This window comes from Stenella coeruleoalba (assembly GCF_951394435.1).
Source record: "Stenella coeruleoalba genome assembly, chromosome: 13".
NCBI classification, from domain to species: domain Eukaryota; kingdom Metazoa; phylum Chordata; class Mammalia; order Artiodactyla; family Delphinidae; genus Stenella; species Stenella coeruleoalba.
In genome coordinates this window covers 50668203-50690352 of record NC_137159.1, presented here as the reverse complement: position 1 = coordinate 50690352, position 22150 = coordinate 50668203, and the positions used below count along the sequence as shown (strand labels likewise).

Below are 22150 nucleotides of genomic sequence, written 5' to 3'. Positions count from 1 at the left end.
GGCCGCCATCTTGGACCATGCGTCAAGATGGCGCCCCCCAGTCCCAGAGGCAGAGCCCAGGAGCGCCGGGGAGCCTGCGCGCGCATGTGCTCGGGCGCGGAAGGGTGGGGGCCATGATGTCAAGACGTTGCCCCGCCCCCGGTGGTCGCTCCGCCCCCGGCCCCACTCCGCCTTCCTCTCACCGGGCGAACCCGGAAGTGGAGGAGGAGGTGCGGCGGTGGTGGCAGAGCGGGCAGGCTCTGGCGGAACCGTACCAGGCAGCGTGTCTGGGGTTGGGGGCGAGGGGGCGGGGCTGAGCGGCCTGGGCATCCTGGCCTGGACGGGGCGGGGGAGGCCATGGCCTCGGCAGAGTTGCAGGGGAAATACCAGAAGCTGGCTCAGGAGTATTCGAAGGTACCCGTCGTATGCGGGGAGTAGGGGGTCCCCGGCCCTGCGGCCTCGGGTTGCCTTGGCAGCGACTTGTCGGGACACAGGGGGACGGCGGAGGGGGGAACGTGAGCGCGCCCCTTCTCTCTCCTCCGCCTCTTCTGTCCACCATTACCGTGCCTTCACCTGCAGCTCTCAGGAGATGGGGCCGGGCGGTGTCTGGGTCCGTGTGCGTTTCTGCGGGAAGGAGCAGGAATTTGATTCTTCCTTCTCACTGAACTAGCGGGCTTGGACTGGGATGTCAGAAATCCTGGTTTCCGCCTCTGGTGCTGGTCGGGAGGGGACGGGGAAAGGTGAGGACCATCCCTCTACGGCTGCTTCCTCAATTTTCCCAGCCCAGCAATGGGAAGGATCAAGTTTTCTCCTTTCCCACAGGGATGATATGAGGATAAAGAGATTTATCTGCCCCCAGTCAAGTCAGGAGTGTAAATAGAGTCATGCGTGTAAACTGCTTCACCAGAGATGGGTGGTTATGAATGGGTTCAGTGCTTTGGCAAGATGTTGTCTGAAAATGAGTTTGAAAGCTTGAGTGCTAGGGCTGTGTCCTTTTATCTCTCTGTTTCTTGGATCACCTGGACTGGGGAAGAGCACCCAGCAGGTGCTCAATACATGTTGAATTAAGCAAAGTAGGGACCTGTCCCTTTGTTGTATTTATGGCATCAGTATTTTAAACGATGGAACCCTTTTCTCGGAGAAGGGTGGTGCTGCTTTAATGGGTAGGGTGGTTCTGCCTCAAGAATATTCTAATGAAGTACTGAAAGCAGAATCTTACAGTTTTGGAAATTGATTCATTAGTCATTAAACTTCGTTTTCAATGATCTTGGTATTCATGGGAGCAACTGGAAGACTTAGTCCCTTTTTTACAGTTTGGAGAAACTGAGACACATTTTAAAATTTCATGTAATAAATATGCAGCAGGGCAAAATGAAATATTCTTTGAAAAATAAAACCTGTGCCTAAACATACACACGTAAGTCTTTTGACCGTCAAATGGGAGCCTTTTGGGATGCTACACTTATTCCATGGGTGCTACCATTGGCAAAACTTCTTGTGTTTCCATTTGAATTTGCCTTAAGGGCCTGTGGCATGATGTTAGTGATGGCAAGTTTTTATCCTTTGAAGGAATATTTTTTGTTTGAAAGGGCCAGAACTTATTTGGAACAAATCCATGTGATGAAGTGTGGTGGGTGGAGGATGACAGTACTCAAACTTGGCTCTACTATTTTTGGGTGAAAATGTTTCATGAGTATAAAGTAAGGGGACTGATTTTCTCTTCTGGAGAGTAAACAAGCTCACAAGGCAATTCCAAATGGCAGAAGAGTTTCCAGAAATATTTTGCACAGTGGTTGCATTGCTGAAATAATTGTATAGCCTCCCAGAAGTAATAAAAACTTTGAAAGATTTTATTATTTTGGATTTGTAAGCTCTTTTGTTCAGCAGACAATTAGTGCCACCTGTGAACAATCTGCCGGGCCCTGTTGAGTGAGGCAGAGTTCCACCTTAAGGAGAACCCTTTAATAGAATGTTCAACTGTTGTACATAATTATGATACAGGATGACAAGTGTTAGCTCAGTGGGCGCACAGAAGAAATGGCGGGTAAGGGTAGAAGTTACTTAGATTGGGGAGTAGGGAATAGGGAGGAAGGGATGGATGGTAGTACTCCAGGCAAAGGAGACAGTCTCTGTTTGCTGACATGAAGGCATGTTCAGATACACGACAGAGAGTGGTGAAATATGGTTGGAGGGATAATTTGGACCCGATCATGAAGGGTTGTGGTTGTCAAAAAGTTTGAACTTTGAGTAATGGAGAGACGTTAAAGGTTTTCGAACAGGAGAGTGACATTGCTTTTGGAAAGAAAACTGGTAGCTGTGTGGAGGATGGACTGAAATGGGGAAAGATTGGTGAAAAGAAGACCAGACTATAGGCTCTTTGAAGAATTTGCGGAGTGTAACGTAGGATTAAATAAAGTTTTGTGGCTGTTGAGATGGAGAGGGGGGCTTAGATTTAGGAATTATGGTTAAAAAATATGGTTTAGTTTACCTCTTTTCTGTGTGCCTGCTTTACGCATAGCAGCAACCTTATGAAGGATATAAAGGTGTCGAGGTAGTCATCCTTGTGTCTCATTCATTCTGTGGGACGTGATGAGTGAGGGAAGACTGAGAGCTGACCCTGAAGGTGACCCATGGACTGCTCTGAGGGAACACCACTGCCACTGGCAGAGGAAGGTGGGCAGAAAGGTGAGCCAGTTTGGAGCGAAGTTTAGGTGCAATCATAGTATTTATGGTTGGAAGGTACATTGAAGCTATCTTATTCACATAGTAGCTTGAGATGATGTTGGGGTAATTGCTGAAAATTTCTAGTGGAGAGGGACTGGCTGAAAGTCAGGACAAAGGCCAAAGCTTTTGTAATAATTCCCATAAAGACAATAGTTCCTATAAAGACAATAGTTGAACTTTGAGAGTTAATCACTTTAGGTAGATTCTTTGGGGAACACCTGTGGGAAGGATGTGACAGTAGGAGGAAATGCAGAGGAGACTATAGGAGGTCTGCCAGACTTCAGGTTATCTCCCGTATTGGGCCAGAACATTTTTCATCCTTTTAATTGCAGTGTGATGGAAATTTCAGAATGTGAGAACACGGATTGGTCAAAAGATTTCATGTGCTTTTTATTGCCTGTCAGTTCTAGTGCCAAGCAATTTCTAGATAAGATCTATGCTATCGATACCTTCAGCCCTGTGCCTATGGAAGGGGGTATTCTACCTTTTTGATAGCCTCCCCGGTGCAGAAATTGTGGGCTGATGTTGAAATCCAGTTACATCTTTCTTTTTCCTTATTTAGGATACAAAGAAAAAAGATTTCCTTTTAGTATGTAGAAGGAGGCCTGCAAATCAAGAGAGCAGCAAGCATGATCCCTAAACCAAGGACATTTGCAGAATCTTCTCATTCTTATTTAATGCAGATCTTGGCCTGTGTTCCGGGAAGGGGCCCATTTCTTCCTTTGTAACTTCTATCATCATCTTTTTTCCCCCTGAGAAGGAAAAAAGCAGTATGAGGAGCTCCCATTAAAGAGACTGAGAGTTTCGTTAGATAAAAGATGAACCATGGAGGCCGAAGCAGGTGAGAATTTCTGAGGTGGACAGGTTGCTGAAACAGTGCTATGGAAAGGTCAGTAAAAGTGGAGATTAAGACCCTCTGGTTTGGGCAATTAGGCGATCACTGGAGGCTTTAAACATTTCTGGTTTAACAGAGTTTGGGGGAGGCGAATGGTATGTAGAAGCTGGTTTTCAGAGATTTATGAAGTTAATAGGTAATAGACAGAGGCTGCCCCTTTGAGACGTGAGGGAAAGTTAATCAAGCCCTCATTTTTCAAAGACTATTTCTTACTTGGTGTTTCTTCCACGGCCTGCTCTGCTTCTGATGCTCTGGTATATCTCATTCTGGAGATGAGGCTGAGAGCATGCAGTCCTGGCTCATTTGATTTCAGCCTGCTTGCTCTGAATGGGCTTCTGCACTCTTGCCTGGCACCATGTTAACGTGTAGGCAAGTTTGAAGTTCTGATCTTTCCAGTGTTTGTGTTACTTTGGGTTCTCAAAGTGTAGACCCTGGATCAACGTCATCAGTGGCTGGGAATGGGTTAGAAATACAAATTCTTAGGTCTACCCAGGACTTACTGAATCTGAAACTGGTGGTCAGGCCCAGCAGTCTGTGTTGTAACAAACCTCTCCAGTCGTTTGGATGCATACCAGAATCATTGCTCAGGAAATGGTATCAGTATAGTAGCTTTTGCTCAGATGATCTTTTTAAAGCTCTTTTCAAGGCAATAAAAGCCAATGGGGGGACTTCCCTGATGGTCCAGTGAGTAAGACTCCCCGCTCCCAATGCAGGTGGCCCGGGTTCGATCCCTGGCCAGGGAACTAGATCCCACATGCTGCGACTAAAGATTCCGAGTGCCGCAAGGAAGATCCTGCACGCGGCAACGAAGATCTCATGTGCCACAACTAAGACCTGGCACAGCCAAGTAAATAAATAAATAGTAAAAAAAAAAAAACCCTACAGTAATCAAAACAACGTGATACTGGCAAAAAAAAAAAAAGCCAATGGGAAAGGTAAACATCCATTATTTCTCTAACAGTTGACTTTGCAATTGATGCTTCTTTAATTACAAAGGAGATTGCCTTTTGAAACTTTTTAGACTTATACTCTTAGAGATGCTCATTTTGGGAAAGGATCAGTCTCGATTTGGTGTGTTTGCGTTCCAGATAGCAGGGCTTGGCTGAACCTGATTGATCGCCCTCTCTTGTAAGAGAAAGACTCTGGGGCTGGATTGGATTAAAATGGAGTATCAGCTTTTTTCTTCCCTGATGTGTAGGGTTCACTACTAAAGGTGGATTGGAAAACGGTCTGTGTTCAGTGCTATCCAATGGAACTTTCAGGAGAATGAGAACATTCTGCATATTTGCTGTCCAGTAGGGTGACCACTAGCATGTGGGGCTATTGAGTACTTGAGATGTGGCTAGCTGAGCTGAGGAAATGAATTTTGGATTTTATTTACGTAATTTAAGTTTAAGTAGGCACATGTGGATATGGCTACCCTGTTGAGCTGTGCTAGCTTAGCCCCTAGATCATCACAAACGTAAGTGTCTATGTGACTCGCCTGAAGACCTGTTAAACTGCAGATCCTTTCTCAGTAGGTCTGGGGTGGGGCCTGAGATTCTGCTCCTAGGTGAGGCTGCTGCAGCTGTCTGCAGACCATACTTTGAATAGCAAGGCTTTAGAAAGACAAGGGGTGTCCTACTCTCCGTCTTCAATTCAGCTGAATTTCCAACCAGTCCCTGGTGAGGCAGCTAGATTACAGGATTGGGAGTGGGGGTTTCATCCTAATGAATTTCCTCGCATAAGAGCAGGAGCTAGAGAAAGGGTCTCGTTTGAGGGCAGCTCTGAAAAAAGGTTTTCTTCCCAACTCAGTGACAAAATGACCCCAGCCATTAGTACATAGTATGTAGCCTTCAGTTACTTTATCCTTTTCCACAGTGAGGAGCAAGTTAGTAGGCAGAGAGAAAGACTAAGTGGTATTCCAGCACTGTAGAATACCTAAAATGTTAGAACTGGGAGTGTTTTTAAGGATCGTCCAGGCCAGGGATGCTGAAGCTGTGGTTTGCAGATGACTCAGGTGTGCTGAAATCAGGGTTTTGGTGAGGCTTAGGGATGGGCTTCAGGTTATCTGTTGCATACATTACTTTGTAATGGAGAAAAGCTATACATCTAAAGATTCGTTTTATAGGGTCATAAAATGTGTATAAATGTCAGAATGTCCACTGTATGGAAACAGTTATGTAAGAGTGATTCTAACACAGAAGATTCTAGCTATCTCTTATAGTTGTTTAATGTGTTGCATTTAAACACCTTTTATTTACAGCACTTAATTTGATTAATTAACTAAAAATTTATTGAGTGCCTTCTCTATCCATAGCATTGATCTTTCATTGTACGCAGGAGATACAAGGAAGTATACTGTAGTCTCTATTGTGAAGGACAGTTTAATTGGCAGATGGGACTTGAGTATAGAAATCATACATAAATTAGTAAACATAAAATGTACTGCTTTAAAAAGTAAAATTAAAACTGAACAGTTTAAATAAGAGATGTCTTGTTACTAGCAAGTGCCCAGGGAACTGAGGGCAAGGTCACTGTGGACCATAGGGGCACTATAGAGAATGGTTAGGGAAAATTTATGGAAGAAGTAGGACCAGAGTAGGAAGTAGGCTCTAGAAGAACAGTTGGAGTTTGGTTGGTAAAAATGAGAAAAGGCTGTGTTTTCAGAGTAAAGGTAAAGCTAATCAAAAGATTACAACACAATGAAAAATGAGGTTTGTAAAGGACTAAGGGTTTCTGAGTTGGGATTCAGAGGACCATTTCTCTACTGAATGGAACAAAAGTACATGGCACAGCTACTAGAAATAGGCTATGTCACCTTCTGGAGAATTTTTCTGTCCTTCTGGAGAATTTTTCTGTCCTAGTGGAGACTTCAGGCAATTGTTTCTCAGTTACATCCACATCCACTGGAGTCTCCACACTAGTCTCCTAGAGGCATTAGTGACCATTGGTAACTTTCTGAAACAAACACTGCATTTGCCTCCCACTGTGGTGAATGCTGGTGAGGAGAAAGATAAGATTCTAAAAGACCAGACTGGTCACAGCAGTATCCGCATTTGACAAGATGTTGGTCAGTAATGCAGAGATGTGGCAGTAGTGATGCTGAAATGCAGGAAGACGCCAAGTGCAGGTAACAAGGCAGTGGAGTAGGCCAAGCTTATCCTTTTCTACCTACCAAACAATAGAAAGGGATTTTCGATAAATACTTCTAAAAGCTGCCTTTTCTGTTGAATGTTTCCATTGAAACTGTGTTTGAATTGTTACCAGTTTAGCAAACAATATTTTCCAAAGGAAAATCGAAATCATTTTTCATTATAATCAGATTAAGTTCCAAACAGCAGTAATTTGAAAACTTTAATTTTGCTTTTATGACACAGTGGGCTGTTCAGTTTGCTTTATGTAGCTTGTAAGTGTGCCTTAAAAATTAAAGGTGAGGTTTTTTTTATTTGTTTGAAAACTGATGTAGTTCTGGTCCTACAGAAAATTGTCAGTTCAGCAGATTTCAAGCTTCATCCCTAGTCCTTGAGGCAGTCATTAGGACCTTCTAAATACCACACAAAGAAGATCAGAGAGCAAAGTTAGAACAGGGGTATGAAATGAAGCCTAAAGACTGAAGTAGTATCGCTGTCCTTTGGCTATATGGATTTGAAAGTATTTCTTGAATTCTCTTACCTAGGTAGCACATTATCCAAGAATATGTTGATATTGCTTAAAAGGTAAAATACTACACAATGGAAGTCAACATTAAAGTGGGATTTATTTCTCTCTTCTGAACTTCTAGAGCAGAGTGTAAAGAGCCTAATAGCAAATATTTTAGGCTTGGGGCCATATGGTTTCTGTTGCATCTACTCATCTCTAATGTCATTGTCACACAAAAACAATCATAGATAATTCATAAATATTCAAATATTCCTACTCTTCTGGCATAGAAAAAAGTCATTTCTGTTCTCAGGAGACAGATGTGAGCTGTGCAGAACTAGGAGTAGATTTTTTTTTAAGCTCATAGATAAGATTCTCCCATTCATTTAGTTTCTCAGAGAAGAACCTGGTCTATCATGGTCTCTGTACTGAGTCCTCAGAAAATTAGTCTGTAACCCTTTTGCTTCAGCTACACTGGGCTGGTATATTTATACTCACATGCTCTGTGTTGTGCTTGCTGATAACTACAGAAGGTTTATCTTTCAAAACCCTGCTGGTGGTGGTGATACAGATGTATACCTAAGTAGAAATTCATCAAGCTGTATAATTTCTGTTTTGTATATTTTATTTAAAATAAAGTTAGACTTCAATTAAAAAAAAAAAAAAACTGTGAAAGAAGCCCAAGTCCTACCCCTTCAAAGGCTTCTGTCACCTCTCCAGCCCACTACTTTTCTCATTTATATGTAGCTTTATAAAATAGTAGCCAATATTGTCTAATGACATTATGCCTGGAGTCAAAACTGCTGCTGTCTGAATCTCAGCATTGCCACTGAACTTCTCTGTACCTTGGTTTCATCTGTAAAATGGCGATAATTATAGCACCTATTTCATAGGGTTGTGAGGATTAATGAGGTAGTGTATGTAAAGTATTTAGGACAGTGCCTGGTATGTAACGGAGCATTCAAATGCTAGCTGCTATTATTATCAATTTCTAAATTGAGCTTGCTTCTTAGTTCCTTTTGTACACTGCTTCCACTGATGCCTGATTAAAAGGCATCCTCCATTCCTGAGGCTATTGCAGGCGATGATATTTGCATGACTAATATTAGGCACAGTGTACTGCTGGGTATGTTGACGCCCTATATTTTGATTTTCTGTTGAATTCTTATTCCATAATCAGTCCAGTTGTATGTATTTTACAGATGAATGGTGTGTCAGAGTTTCAAGGAAAATGACATACTCAGTACCCTATTATCTATTGTATTGGTTTTTATTTAGGGAGGTGATTGGTTTCCTAGAAAGAACCATGTACGGGAAGTCGAGAGACCTGGATTTTAGTCTCAGTTTTGCATTGATTAGTTTTATGTCATTGGGCAGCTCAGCCTCTGTGTCCTTATTTGTAAAATGACAGACTGATGATCTCTACTATTCTCTTCCGGGCTAATATTCTTGTTCTCATATATATGTGAGCAGATAGTTACTCAGCGTACTGATTCCTGTAAAGTTATGGTAAGTGATTTCCTTGCTATAAGTGATTGCTTTATATTAAAAATTAATTATTACCTCCTCTGTTTTCAGCTTCGGGCTCAGAATCAGGTCTTGAAAAAAGGTGTCGTGGATGAACAAGCAAATTCTGCTGCTTTAAAGGTAGGCTACAGGGTATTTTTTGTTGTGAGGGTTAGGTTAGTGTTTGGTGAAGCTCACAGCAGGGAATTCAGCTCAGTTTTCTGGGTTAAATTCCCAACTCTGACAGTGACTCACTAGGAATAGGGGAGGGTAATAGAGTTTTTTTGTGTTTAACTTTCCTACTTGCTTAGGTATGAATGTGATGTGCTTTGACTTCCTTAGCTAGAAATTACAAAAATGTATTATTGGACTGTGTGTAATGCATTTCTCTCATACCTTGCTTCTCTCATAGCTAAATTCATCAGGATTAATGGGGCTTCTTATCTGGCTTCATCTGATAGCACTCTGTGGGTCTGTGTCATATTCATGTTTATATCCCAAGCATTCAGCCGATGGTTGTCCCCTACTAAATGGATTTGAAAGTGTGAATCATTTAGTCCATCAATCTTGCTTTGAGGTCAAGCTGTTTAATAGTAATAACCTGTGTTAATGAGGACTGTTTGAGTGATACATCTTACCATCAGCACCTTTAACTGAGAGGAGAAATATGGTGGGAGTTGCAGGAATATGTTTCTACCTCATTTTAGTAGGCATATAATAAGTACTGCTTAGTGATACTTTTAATTGGAAAAATTAATTTGAGGATATGGAGTCCTTCTTGGCCAAGCTTCAGTTAATACTGCCTACTTCATTCTTTCGCTCTCTCCCTTGCTTCCTCTTTAGAGAAAAGGGCTTAAGATTCCCTTTACTCTTCTCTCTTTCTGGAGTAGGCCCCAACCAGTGACATATCCTGAGAATTTCCACTCAGGTCTCCAAGACCCAGAGATACGTCCTTTCACGTGGCTGGTGTTGGATCCTCCACTAGAGAAATCTGTGTCTTGAGGGCGCTCCCTCCTCAGGTGCTGTTCCACAGACTCAGGGCTGAGATAGTTCAGAGCAACTTACCCATACTCCCAAAGCTCTCTGCGCCCAAGCTGAGACGATTAAAAATAAGCTTTAAAGTCAGGATATGTTAGCCAAGTTATTATTTTGCCTAAATCATTGAAGAAATGATTATTATCTCTCCTCATGATGTTTAAAACCTATTACTGGGGAAGGTATTTCCTAGCTCGTCTTAGTAGCCCACTCTGGTGTTTGATACCCTCTTGTTGCTGGTTATGTTCAATTAACCCTGTGATAGTGGCCGTGGTGGCAATAGCAGGCTCTATTTATTGAGCACCCACTGTGTGTCAGGCATTACGCTAACACATTACATCCATTATCTCAGTTTTCACAACAGCTCTGTGAGGGCAGACGCCACTATTATCGTCCTCATTGCAGAAACTAGGGTTTACAGAGAGATTGGGATGGATGTCTTCTGAAATTACTGATTGGTTAATGGAATTGGAACATTAGTCAACTAGTGATTAACTAATTATAAGGATGTAAAGAAATTACTTTATGTTTTACTATTCATCACAGTGGTCATTAAAATTATAGTGAGAATGACAGTTTGCCAGTTTGCTCAATGGGAATGTTAGGATGTCTCTGTTAGAGTAGGCATTTGATTATATTGGGTTTGTCTCTTCAATGAGTTGTTAGATACAGTAAGCATTCATTGATTAGAATTTCTATGATTTGAAATATATAGTAATTTGGACATGGGCTGAGCCTAAGTTTACCATTGAACTTCAAGTAAAAATTAAGGACTTACTAAACAAACAACAGAAAAGGAAAATGTTTTTCTCTTTAATGAACACATATTCTATCCCTCTAGCTGTGCCCTCCACATGCAAATAATGTCAATAGATTGCAGATACCAGCCTCTGGTTTTTAGGTTGCTGTTTCAATATCCTTAAATCCCCTATTCATTAAAACTTGACCTCTTAGCTTTATAGTGGTTTTTCAATGAAAGTAATAAAAGCACAGATCTTTCAATATATGGTAGCATATGGCCATCTGTGTTTGATTACCAGTGAACACAAAGTTGTCAGAACGTTGTAAGGAAAATATAGTTAGAATAATTTTTTTTTTTTTGCCACGCCACGTGGCATATGGGATCTTAATTCCCCAACCAGGGATCGAACCCATGCCCCCTGCATTGGAAGCACAGAGTCTTAACCACTGGACCGCCAGGGAAGCCCCAGAATAATATTTTTTTAAAAAAATAGAGCGAGGGGCTTCCCTGGTGGCGCAGTGGTTGAGAGTCCACCTGCCGATGCAGGGGACACGGGTTCGTGCCCCGGTCCGGGAAGATCCCACGTGCCGCGGAGCGGCTGGGCCCGTGAGCCATGGCCGCTGAGCCTGCGCGTCCGGAGCCTGTGCTCCACAATGGGAGAGGCCACAGCAGTGAGAGGCCCGCATACCTCAAAAAAAAAAAAAAAAAAAAAAAAATAGAGTGAAACTAAATATTTCTCTTGTTTCCCATTTTCTTACCCTTACCATGGTATAAACAGTACAGAATGGTCAGTAGAAGATGTGTTGTTTAGATTTTGTTGCTATTTTCATTTTAAGACATCTGAAACTATTCTTGTGGTAGGATAATATTGATTTTTATCTTTGACAAATCAGAATAATTTAAAGTGTATTAAAAAGACTTCATTTCGACTGACTTAAATTCAAGGAGGATTTATAGGAAATAGTGAATACAAATATATTTCTTCCATTCTTGCTTACTAAAGGGCATCATCAGGAGTCTGAGGTTCTCTTTAAACTTTCAAGTTTATAAAATTGTAGCCTCAGACTTTGCGTCTCCTCACTGCCAGACACAAGTGTAAGAACATTACATAACAACACATAGTTGTGGATATTTTACTCTAAGTCGATGACTGTTACTTCAGTATATATACTCCTTTAGTTTTATTTTTAAGTACGCTTGGTTTGGCCAGAAAATGATTTTGCTACAAAACAGACCTAAAAACATAGGAACTGTAATGATAAACATACAACTTGAATTCCTTAAAGCAAGAGGTTTTGATTATATTTTGGTGAAAGAAAAAATATTTTTTTTCCATTATTTTTAAATGTTAAGGCTAAATTACAAGGAATGGTCTCTTTTCACTTTGATGTAGGAACAACTGAAAATGAAGGATCAATCACTGAGAAAACTACAGCAGGAAATGGATAGTTTGACATTCCGAAATCTGCAGCTTGCCAAGAGAGTAGAGCTACTTCAAGATGAGCTGGCTCTAAGTGAACCCCGAGGCAAGAAAAACAAGGTAGGTCAAGTAAAAGCAAGTTAGTGTGACCTTGTCATTAGGTACAGACATCTCCAGGCCATCCTGGTTTTAACAGAAGACTTCACCTCCAAATACTCTAAAGTTCCATTATTACACCTGGATATTGGGTTAAGAAAGCAGACATTTATTATTAATATATACCAGTATTAGAGGCATTTTCACATGGAAGTGAGTTTTCAAGAATTTATTAGGAGCCAACATGCACATAGTTGATTTAGTGACTGAGAAAAGTGAAGGGAGTATCTCATACTGGTCAAAATTATGGATATTTTTTAGTTATACTGAGTTGCCATTAACCCAAGGTAGGGCAGATAGAATGAGAAACATTGTCAAAGTGTAGCTGCTGTCTGTGAAAGTAGCAGTTGAAGTGCTCATACATTAGGCTTGTAAGTTTGTTGCAGATGTATTTTCTTCGGGTGTTTATTCTTAGGAGTTCAATTTGGTATTATTGTCCTGAGATGTAAATATGATTTTTTCCCTTCTGGTTTTATGTCGTGAGGTGAGATTCTGATTACTCTAAGATGGATGATCCAGTACTTTTGATCATTCTGTGATTTAGAAGTTGCTTCTTTTTTAAGGGCAGGAGCTAGTGATTGAGTCTTTAAAAGTCTTGCATGTTTGTAGAACAGCACCCCACAACTGTGTGGATTGAGGCAATAATAATAGAATGGTTGGAGGGAAGAAGGCCCGCAGTAACTCTGAAGCAGCATGGTGTGGAGGGAAGAGTGCTGGCTTTGGAGTTGAGCCCAGGCTTGAATTCTTTGTCTGCCATTTATAGTTCTATGACTTTAGGCAAATTTTTTAGCCTTGCAGCCTCAGTTGTGGGGAAGATACTCTCAGGTTTGTTGTCAGGATTAAATGGGATCATGTAAAAGTACCCAGGACTGTATTTGCCATATGATGGGCAGTTGACATAATTATGTGTTAGTACATTTCCATATGCATTTCCCCTACATGGAAGAATTCTCTAGAGTGGTAATTTTCAAATAAATGGGGAAGAGAGAGGGCAAAAGAGCTATGTATTAGAATCACTTGGGAAACTGTCAAAATACACATGCTCTGGAAATTCTGAAAGACCCTTGGGGAGGGAATAGCCATCTGTATTTCAAACATGCTCCCCAGGTTAGTGAGATCCTCTCCCAGGGCTGTTTTAGCAGAGATTTGGGTATAATTACTTCTGAATTAATTTTTTTTTTTTTAATTTTTTAAATTTATTTATTTATTTTTGCGGTACGCGAGCCTCTCACTGTTGTGGTGTCTCCAGTTGCGGAGCACAGGCTCCGGACACGCAGGCTCAGCGGCCATGGCTCACGGGCCCAGCCGCTCCGCTGCATGTGGGATCTTCCCGGACCGGGGCACGAACCCGTGTCCCCTGCATCGGCAGGCGGACTCTCAACCACTGCGCCACCAGGGAAGCCCTGAATTAATTTTAATAAGAGCTTTCCACATTTGGAAGCACTAAGGACCCAGAATATGTCATTCAACAGTGTTCCTTGTGTGCACATACCTCTTGTGTTTGCATTTAATGTTTATTTGTTTGTCTGTTTGTTACATAGCTGCTCCATTTTCAAAGGGCTTTCTAATCACTGGTTCACATTGGATCAGTAAATGACTTCATTTTAAGTGAGGAGTGAAGCACAAGAAAGGCAGAGGAGGGTGGTGACTGATGTCTGAACAGTTCATTGTTAGGCTGCCCCTTGAATAGTCTCACTTCTGTGTGTATTCCATGAAAACAGATGTTCATTATTGGCTCTTAAATAGTGCTGTTCTATGTAGAAAAAGTTAATATTGGTAAAAAGGCAAAAGGCAAGTATTTTTCATAATGTTTGAGCTTTTTCCTTCTGTTTATTTATAATAGCTTTATCTTATGTTTTTTAAATTAGAAATTTATGTGAACTTCTGTATAAATGTGTTTTTGTGAATGCTGTTAATTTCTTAAAGGAGTTTTAACAACTCAGACTCATGGAATTGGTAAAACTGTCATTTCCCAAACCAAAAGATCAATTGAAATGATATTTATTAGCATATTTGTATTGCTAGCTTTCTGGGTCTGCTCTGTCTTCCAAAAGAACTACTCCTGAATTCATCTGCAAAGAATAGTGAGCCTTATCTGTTATTTTCTCTCTTTTTTTTAAGCTTTCCTGCTCATTGCAATATTTGCAGTTCCAACTTGTGTCACATAGGAAAAGTTAAATGATGGACTGTATACCTTTTGCAGGATTGTTTGAGAATGGTGAACACATAGAAGAGACAAGCTACTAAGGTGATAGAGAATCTGTGTACCTTAGGATGTTTCTCTAAAGGATGAAAGTTATGTGGACATAACTTATTCTTTCCATCAGAAAAGTGGAGAATCTTCTTCTCAGTTGAGTCAAGAGCAGAAGAGTGTCTTTGATGAAGACCTGCAAAAGAAGATAGAAGAGAATGAACGGTTGCACATACAAGTGAGAAAATCTTTCTGTTTTTCCATATGAATTTAAAAATGGGTTGTATGATCTGCAATGTGGAAAAACCAGTGCAAGATAGAGTGCTTTGTGTATGGGTGGGTGTTTTAATGTTTCCTGTGGTCCTTAGGTACATACGTCACTGTCATTCATTCATTTCTTAGATCTCATTCATGTTTTAATACGGATGTGTGCTTTGAATATACACTTGTTCAGAGTACAGCAGAATAACTTCATAAGTTAACAATAAAGAAGTATACTGGGCACTCTTCATTTTATATAGGAGGTGGTTGGATGGGGGCTTATCAATAAGTAGTGTTTGCTTTTTAATTTATGATAGCTTAGTTGGTTTTTATCTGTTTCCCTGTTAGTCTGTAAGGTCTCATTAGTGTATAGACCATGTCGGTTTTGTCTGCCCAGCCTCAGGACAGGGCCTCACTCATGGCAGGCCCTCAAATATTTGTGGAATGTTGAGTAATCAGTGTCTGCTCCAAACCATTCAGCATATTTTAAGAGTCATAGGGTAGTGTATTCAACTATGCCTCCTGATTTTTTGTGTGAAATGGTGAGCATAGTCAAACAGTGGAAAATAAATATGCATTCTCAGTCTTTGAAAATGTTTACAAAATGAACTTTTGACTTCATGAATTTTCTGTTAAGTATTCATAATTCTTAATTACTACTGGCTTCTCATTAAGGAAAGGAGCCTTACCTGCTTCAGGAGTAACACCTGTTTGATTTTTGATTATTTAATTGCAGAAGTCAGCCTAACAGAAAAGTCATACCCTGGTCAGTTGAGTTTTCTGTGTGCCAGAAATGGTTTAAAATAGAAATCCATGAGCCTGGGAGGAAGGAGGTACAGGCTTTGGAGTCAGTCTGTGACTGTGAGACATTTGACAAGTTAGGTCATCCCTTGAAGCTTCTGTTTCCCCATCTGTAAAGGAGGGATTACAAGTACACCACCTCTGACCTGCCGTGAGGCTCCACCGAGCTCATGCCTGTGTGGTTTTGCACAGTGAGCATATGGAACCTTATGGAAGTTGCTCAATGATTAGTCGCTGCAGTTGTTTTCTCTTCATTTGTATATATTGGGATGTTGTGAGAAGACGCCATGATCTTTTCTTTTCAGTTTTTTGAAGCCGATGAGCAACACAAGCACGTGGAAGCAGAGCTAAGGAGTCGGCTGGCCACTCTGGAGATGGAAGCGGCCCAGCACCAAGCTGTGGTCGATGGCCTGACCCGGAAGTACATGGAAACCATCGAGAAGCTGCAGAACGACAAGGCTAAACTAGAGGTAAGACCCGCCGTTGGTGAGAGCATGTGAAAAAATAGTCCAGGCTTTTGGAAATCATCCACCTGCTTTATAGAACAAAAGTTAGCCATTCAAGGCAGGACTGCTGCCTGCAGCGTCTCCGCAGCGAGCTCACATCTGTGGCCTGAGCCCTCTGCTCTTCTTTTTATTTTTTTGACAGACCAATATGCATATAATTTTGGTTAGTTATATTTGTCACACCACATTTCTAGCAAATTGAACACAATTTCAAGTAAATAGCTGTATAAAATTTATAGGGGAAAACCAGAAAATTAAAAAAAGGGTAGAAAAATTTTTTCTCTACCTGTAGCATTTCAAAATGGAAAGCCAAACAATATAGTTTGGCATAGTTTATTTTTAAAATTTTTTTATTTTTTTAAATTTTATTGGAGTGTAGTTGATTTACAGTGTTGTGTTAGTTTCAGGTATACAGAAAACTGATTCAGTTACACATACACATATATTCATTCTTTTTCAGATTTTTTTCCCATATAGGTTTATTACAGAATATTGAGTAGAGTTCCCTGTGCTTTTTTTTCCTTCTAAAATTCAGGTAAAATCTCAGACTCTAGAAAAGGAGGCCAAGGAATGTCGACTTCGGACAGAAGAATGGTATGTGGAAACGTGAATTCCAAGGGGCCCTGAAGTGAGAATCAGAAGACCCGAGTTTTGGTGTAGTAGCTCCTCTGTCTTCATTTTCTCACATTTGCAATGAGACAGGAGTAGATCGTCTCCACGGTCCTTTTCAGTTTTGTTATCTGTGGGACCTTATGAATTCTTCGTAGAGTGGCCTGTGCGTTAGTCCTCAGCCTGCAGATGTTTTGGACTGTGGCAGATGGCATTCTGGGGCTCCAGTACTGAGGACTGGGTCCTTTCTGTTTTAGATTACTCTAAAGAGAAGGCCTTCTCATTAGTCAGGAAAACTGACTAATGATCATGGTGTCAACCTTTTAATTTTAAATAATTTTAAATAAAATGAGGTTATGCAATCTATTGATAATTTGGAGATATTTACATTTTAAAATATTACTTATCTCTAGGTAGTAAGAGCATGCACCAACATTTATTTGATAAATGACATATTTTAGGTTTTAATAAGATCAATCAAGTGCATTTTTTCAGTTTAGTTGCATTGAACATGCATGGTGTATCTATGGTCTTAATTGAATCAAAACCCAAAATGATCAGATTTTCAGCTCAAGAGAAAATAACGCTTTAATACTTTAAAAACGTTTACCATAATACTTGGACAAATATTTATGTGTTGTAAAGAGAAAATTTATGAGTTTGAAATGGCTCTAAGATTATTTTGAGCTTGGGGAGATAAACTTAAAATTGTATAAGATATTGGGACTGTGATAAATTCTTTGAAACTTCCAGTCATTCAGCAGGAGTCTCAGGAGCTTTAGAGTCAAGGCTTAGTATTTTTCTTATCTTCATTTTTTTTTTTTTAACAACTCTCTACTACCAAGGGTATCCCAGATGTCAGGTACCATCCTCTGACAGCCTGGTACCAGCTGTTGAGGTAACAAGCAAATCATGACCTACTGTCTATTGATAATGTGGTTTTGTATTTTTTCTTTCAGTCAGTTACAGTTAAAGAATCTTCATGAAGATTTGTCAAGTAGATTAGAGGAATCCTTATCAATCATCAATGAAAAAGTACCTTTTAATGATACAAGTAGGTATTATGTACAGTTTTCCATTATTTGCAACTCTGAACCTCTTTATGATAGCCAACTAATTAAAATAATTTGTAATCTATTTGGCAGAAAATCTCTTTGGCCTAACAGAGGGTTGCTTTCTTTTTGTCCTTTTGATCAGCTTTGGCCTTCATGTTTCATAGGGAGATTTTAATTTGTCACATAACTATTCTGAAGCTAGGCTTCTTGGAAAAAGCCCAAAGCCACATTTTTTAATTGCATGTATTTAACATATCCCAAGGTGAAAACCAACCTTCACATAAAGTACCTGAATATTTGTACAAGAAAATTTGATCATGGTGGGCGGCAAGGTGGGAGAGGAGTAGCGGGGTGGGTGGGAGGTGAATCTTCTTAGCCTGGTATCTCCTGCCCTTTGGACAATCCCCAGAGATAGTTAGGGAGTTGACTTGGGTAAGCCCTGCTTCCTGCTCATCCTGGGAATGGTCTGGTAATTTACACAGCCAAGAGCAACAAAAAGAAGTTAAAAAAAGAAAAATCAACTTACATATATAACAGATGCCAAATTTGTAACCTTTAGACAGGTATTAAATCTAAACCTTGAAGACAAAGAAAACAATTGTTTTGATCTGGAAACTTAAATTTAAATTAGTACACATTTCCTTTTTTACAATTATATCATCGAAATTAATTTTTGACTTCTTCTCAATTTTTCTTAGGGAAGACCTAAAAAAAGAGGGAAGAAAAGACATCAAAGAAAAATAGTAGTTTGCTCTAACACTGAAATCAGCATATGTCATTATTATATCAAAAACCTAAATTCATCTGAAAACAACACCTGTTACTGCTTTCTACATTAATGGAAATAGCACCAGCATACTTTGATCCACTAGGCTTAAAACCTTGGCATTTCATTTTCCCCTTATTCCTTAGTCATCAGGTTCTAATCATTTCCTTCTGAGTCTCTTTGGGTTTATCCTTTCTTTTCCAGTACTAGTTGTCACCCTATTTTAGGTTCTTACCATGTCACAAGTAGGTTACTACTTTTAGTTCCGAAATATTTAGAGATTATTTACTGAAAGTCTAAATGGGTGGGGAGCACAGGATATGCAAAAACGTATAAGACAAAAATCTCTACCTACCCTCAAGGAATTTATAGTCCAGTAGGGAAGAAATAAGGTAGAGAAATATCTAAAATATAAGCTAAGCTATTCCATGAAGAACCTCTTGGGGTTTCAGAGTAAGGATGATTACTACTGGTGGGGTTGTTTGGGGAAGCCTTTTGGAAGAAGTGTGCTTTGAGTTGGGCCAGGATGCAAAAGTAGGTTTTATTGGTAAGAGAGGTGAGGGAGAATGAGCCAGGGAATTGCATGGAGTGTGGTTATGTAGGATAAAGGTGCTGTCAGGGCCTGACAGCAGTAATTAGTTAAGTATGACTGGAGGCCAGAGTGGGTGGGATGTGGAGGCCAATGATGGGTAAGTTCTGAAAGGGAGGGTGGGGCTGGACCCTCAAGTTCTGGGCAAAGGGCTTGGGGGGACTTAATTTGCAAGTCAGTAGGTTGTTGGAGAAGCTTTTGGAAATGTCTTGGTGAAATTTGTGCACTCACAAAGTTCATCTGGCAACAGAGTGCAGACTACCCTGGAATGGGAGAAGGGGGCTGATGCTGTTGTGATGATAGTCCTGGTGTGCTGTGATGGGGGCTGGAGCCTGAGTTGTCAGGGAGATGCAGGGAGGCAAGGGAGCAACAGGAGGCAGTGTGGTGGAATGATGTGGTGCAGCTGACAGAAATCAAAGAGGCAGACGGGGAGCAGGTTTATGGGAAAGATGTTGACGGTAACTTTGTTGTGGCTTAATATTCTAACAGATTGGTGTGCATCTCTTTACCTACTGATGTGTACATTTGTGAATAAAAGCCTAGATCTGGGGAGAGAAACTGATGCACCAACTGATTGACCCAACTGGGATGGATGAGCCCCCCTGTTGGGAGTGGTGGGAATGAGGGGTGCATAGTACAAAGAGGCCTATGCAGAGTGCACTACAGTGATCAGGAAGGGAAGGGGCTGAGCGGGAGAGAAGCTGGGAAATGGGGTGAGCATTTATTATTTCTCAGTTAAGCTCTTTTTTCGTAAATGTAAAATGACTTAATGAACAGCCATTTTTGTTTTGTAGAATATAGTCAGTACAATGCTCTGAACGTTCCAGTCCACAATAGGAGACATCAGGTAAAGATGAAGTTTTTATTTTCAGTGATGTGTGTGTCAAACTTTTCAGAAACACCAATTAGTTGTTTGGGCCTCTGTTTAGTGCACCAAACCATTGCGTTTCACTTTTACTTTCTTTCCTCATACATTCTTAAAAATTGTGAAACTCGCTGTTTTTTGAATTTGTAAATAATATAGATTTTTGCTGTCTCTTGTCCGATAACATTAGAACTGAATTGTGGGATGCACTGATTTTTAAGTCATACCTTTCTTTTAGGTTTTGCACTTAAACAGTCTAGGTTAAGTGGAGAGGTATATTTACCAAAGCTGGCGGCTTTCTGTTGTAATTTACTTAGATGGTAGTATTAAAATCTAAGTGGGAGCAAATGAATTTAAATTAAGGAATTATTATACTAGAATTCAAATGTTTCTCCAAAAGCAGACTTATTAAAGTTGTTTGGGAGTAATAACTTGATAGTTGACTTTAACTGTATCCTTTTCATTTTAAAGCTGAAGATGCGGGATATCGCTGGGCAGGCCCTGGCTTTCGTTCAAGATCTCGTCAAGGGTCTTCTGAACTTTCACACCTATACAGAACAGAGGATTCAGATTTTTCCTGTTGATTCTGCCATTGACACTATATCTCCATTGAATCAGAAGGTACATTTAACTCAGGATACCTTTTGTTTGCCCTGAACAAACGTGGAGACTTGTTACTAATTATCAGACCACTTGTGTGCCTCTGCCAAGTACTGTGGAGGACATGGGAAAAGCTACAAATCGTAGTCTTTACCCTTAAGGTAAAATATGGCAAACGTGGGGATTCTTAAGAAATGAAATAGTAAGGGAGTTGTTAAAGACCTTAGTGTGAGTGAGTGGTATGGGCAATAAGTGATATGAGGTCATCAAGGAGGGGAGATTGCTGTCGGTGGTAGTGTCTGGAAAGGGTCTTTGGTGATTTAACTGGACTTTGAAAAATGAGCATGATTTGCATGGGAGGAGTGAAGCGGGGTGGGTATTTTTTCACCGCAGGAGAGGGAAAGACATGAGCAAAACCATGGAGTAGGAAACCATAGGGAATATGCACGTAGTCACATACCACCACTTTTGCCATATTGTACTGGTAACACAGACTGGCCCTGACACAGTGTGTGAGGATGGGTGTTACTCAGAGCCAAGAATAGCAGGAGGTGGGGATTATTGGGGCCATCTTGAAGGGAGGAAATTAGGGGGCTTGTGATAGATGAACTCTAAGTGCCCCATACTGTGGTGTCTGAAGTGAGTCATGCCACTCTCTACTTACCTGATTCTTCTCATCAGCTTTTTTTTGGTGTCTGTGTGTGCATCACGCAGTATTTCCAGGGTTTGAATAGTATTTATGTCCACAGATCCTGTTAGTATAGCAAAGGCTTAGATTCTGGAGTCATGCTTCTGGGGTGGTAGCCCAGTTCTGCCACTTTCTATGTCCCCTTGGTCAGTTTATTTAACCTCTCTGTGCATCTTGAAAATGGAGGATAAAGTACCTACCCCACAGGTATGTATGTTTGAGGATTTAATGAGATAATACATGTACAGTGCTAAGAACAGTGCTTGGCACATAGTAAATACTCAGTAAAGGCTAGCTCTTACCATTGTCGTCATGCTGCCGTACTCATAGGAAGCCCTCAGCAGATGCTTGCTTTTCATCAATTTTCATCTGACTCCACAAATCTTTTGAAGTTCATAAAAATTAAACTTTGGGCCTTTGAAATGCTCTTTAATATCACCGTGGGAAAAAGCTTTCAGATGACCTCAGTAAGGAAAATGGAACTGCAGCATTTTAATGTAGTTATATTTTCTTTTATACTTCCTATAATATAAAAACATTTTTTTCCACTGATTCTTCGTCCATTATTTTATTTTATTTACTTTTTATTTTATTTATTTATTTATTTGGTTGGTTGGTTTTGGGGGTTTTTTGGCCACACCGTCTGGCTTGCGGGATCTTAGTTCCTCAACTAGGGATTGAACCCGGACCCCAGCAGTGAAAGCGCTGAGTCTTAACTACTGGACCACTAGGGAATTCCTGCCATTGCTTTATTTTAGCTTGTTGCCATATTATGCCCACACAGCGAGAATCAAATATGTTAATCTTAATAGAAACATTTCATTACTTTGCAGAATTCCTATTTTTCTCAATATTTTACCCTTGGTGCTTTGGCCTCTGAAAGGCCCTATGTGATTTTCTATTAAGTCTGTATTACTGAAGATTCAGAAACCATTTGTTAAAAGATGACCAAAGCGTTTAGACTTGTTCATAGAATCATAAAGTAAACGTTTATACCTGAGCTTAGAGTTCAACTTATTTACAGCTCTAAAGATCGAAGCCCAGAGAGACTGAATTTCCCAGGGCCATATATCTGTGTAGTTTGCAGTAGGGCCAATTGAATCACCTATCTGCAAAATGAGACCTTACATTTCTATACTGA

General features: G+C 40.4%; 1 protein-coding gene across 4 annotated transcripts in view; it reads left to right on the top strand.

Annotated features, from left to right (window-relative positions):
* The first annotated feature begins 217 nt into the window (after positions 1-217).
* The window catches only part of PPP1R21 (protein phosphatase 1 regulatory subunit 21), a 56647-nt gene continuing 34714 nt past the window's right edge, over positions 218-22150 (top strand). Inside the window, exons 1-9 of one of the 4 annotated variants that reach the window (XM_079941643.1) lie at positions 218-393; positions 8798-8866; positions 11896-12042; positions 14406-14507; positions 15637-15801; positions 16373-16431; positions 17406-17500; positions 19651-19703; positions 20193-20342. In XM_079941643.1, coding sequence (XP_079797769.1) covers positions 337-393; positions 8798-8866; positions 11896-12042; positions 14406-14507; positions 15637-15801; positions 16373-16431; positions 17406-17500; positions 19651-19703; positions 20193-20342 — 897 coding nt within the window. In that variant the 5' untranslated portion in view covers positions 218-336. Of the gene's footprint in view, positions 394-7794; positions 8867-11895; positions 12043-14281; positions 14508-15636; positions 15802-16372; positions 16432-17405; positions 17501-19650; positions 19704-20192; positions 20343-22150 lie in introns of those variants that run through there. The other 3 variants (XM_079941641.1, XM_079941642.1, XM_079941644.1) reach the window with 3 other exon arrangements.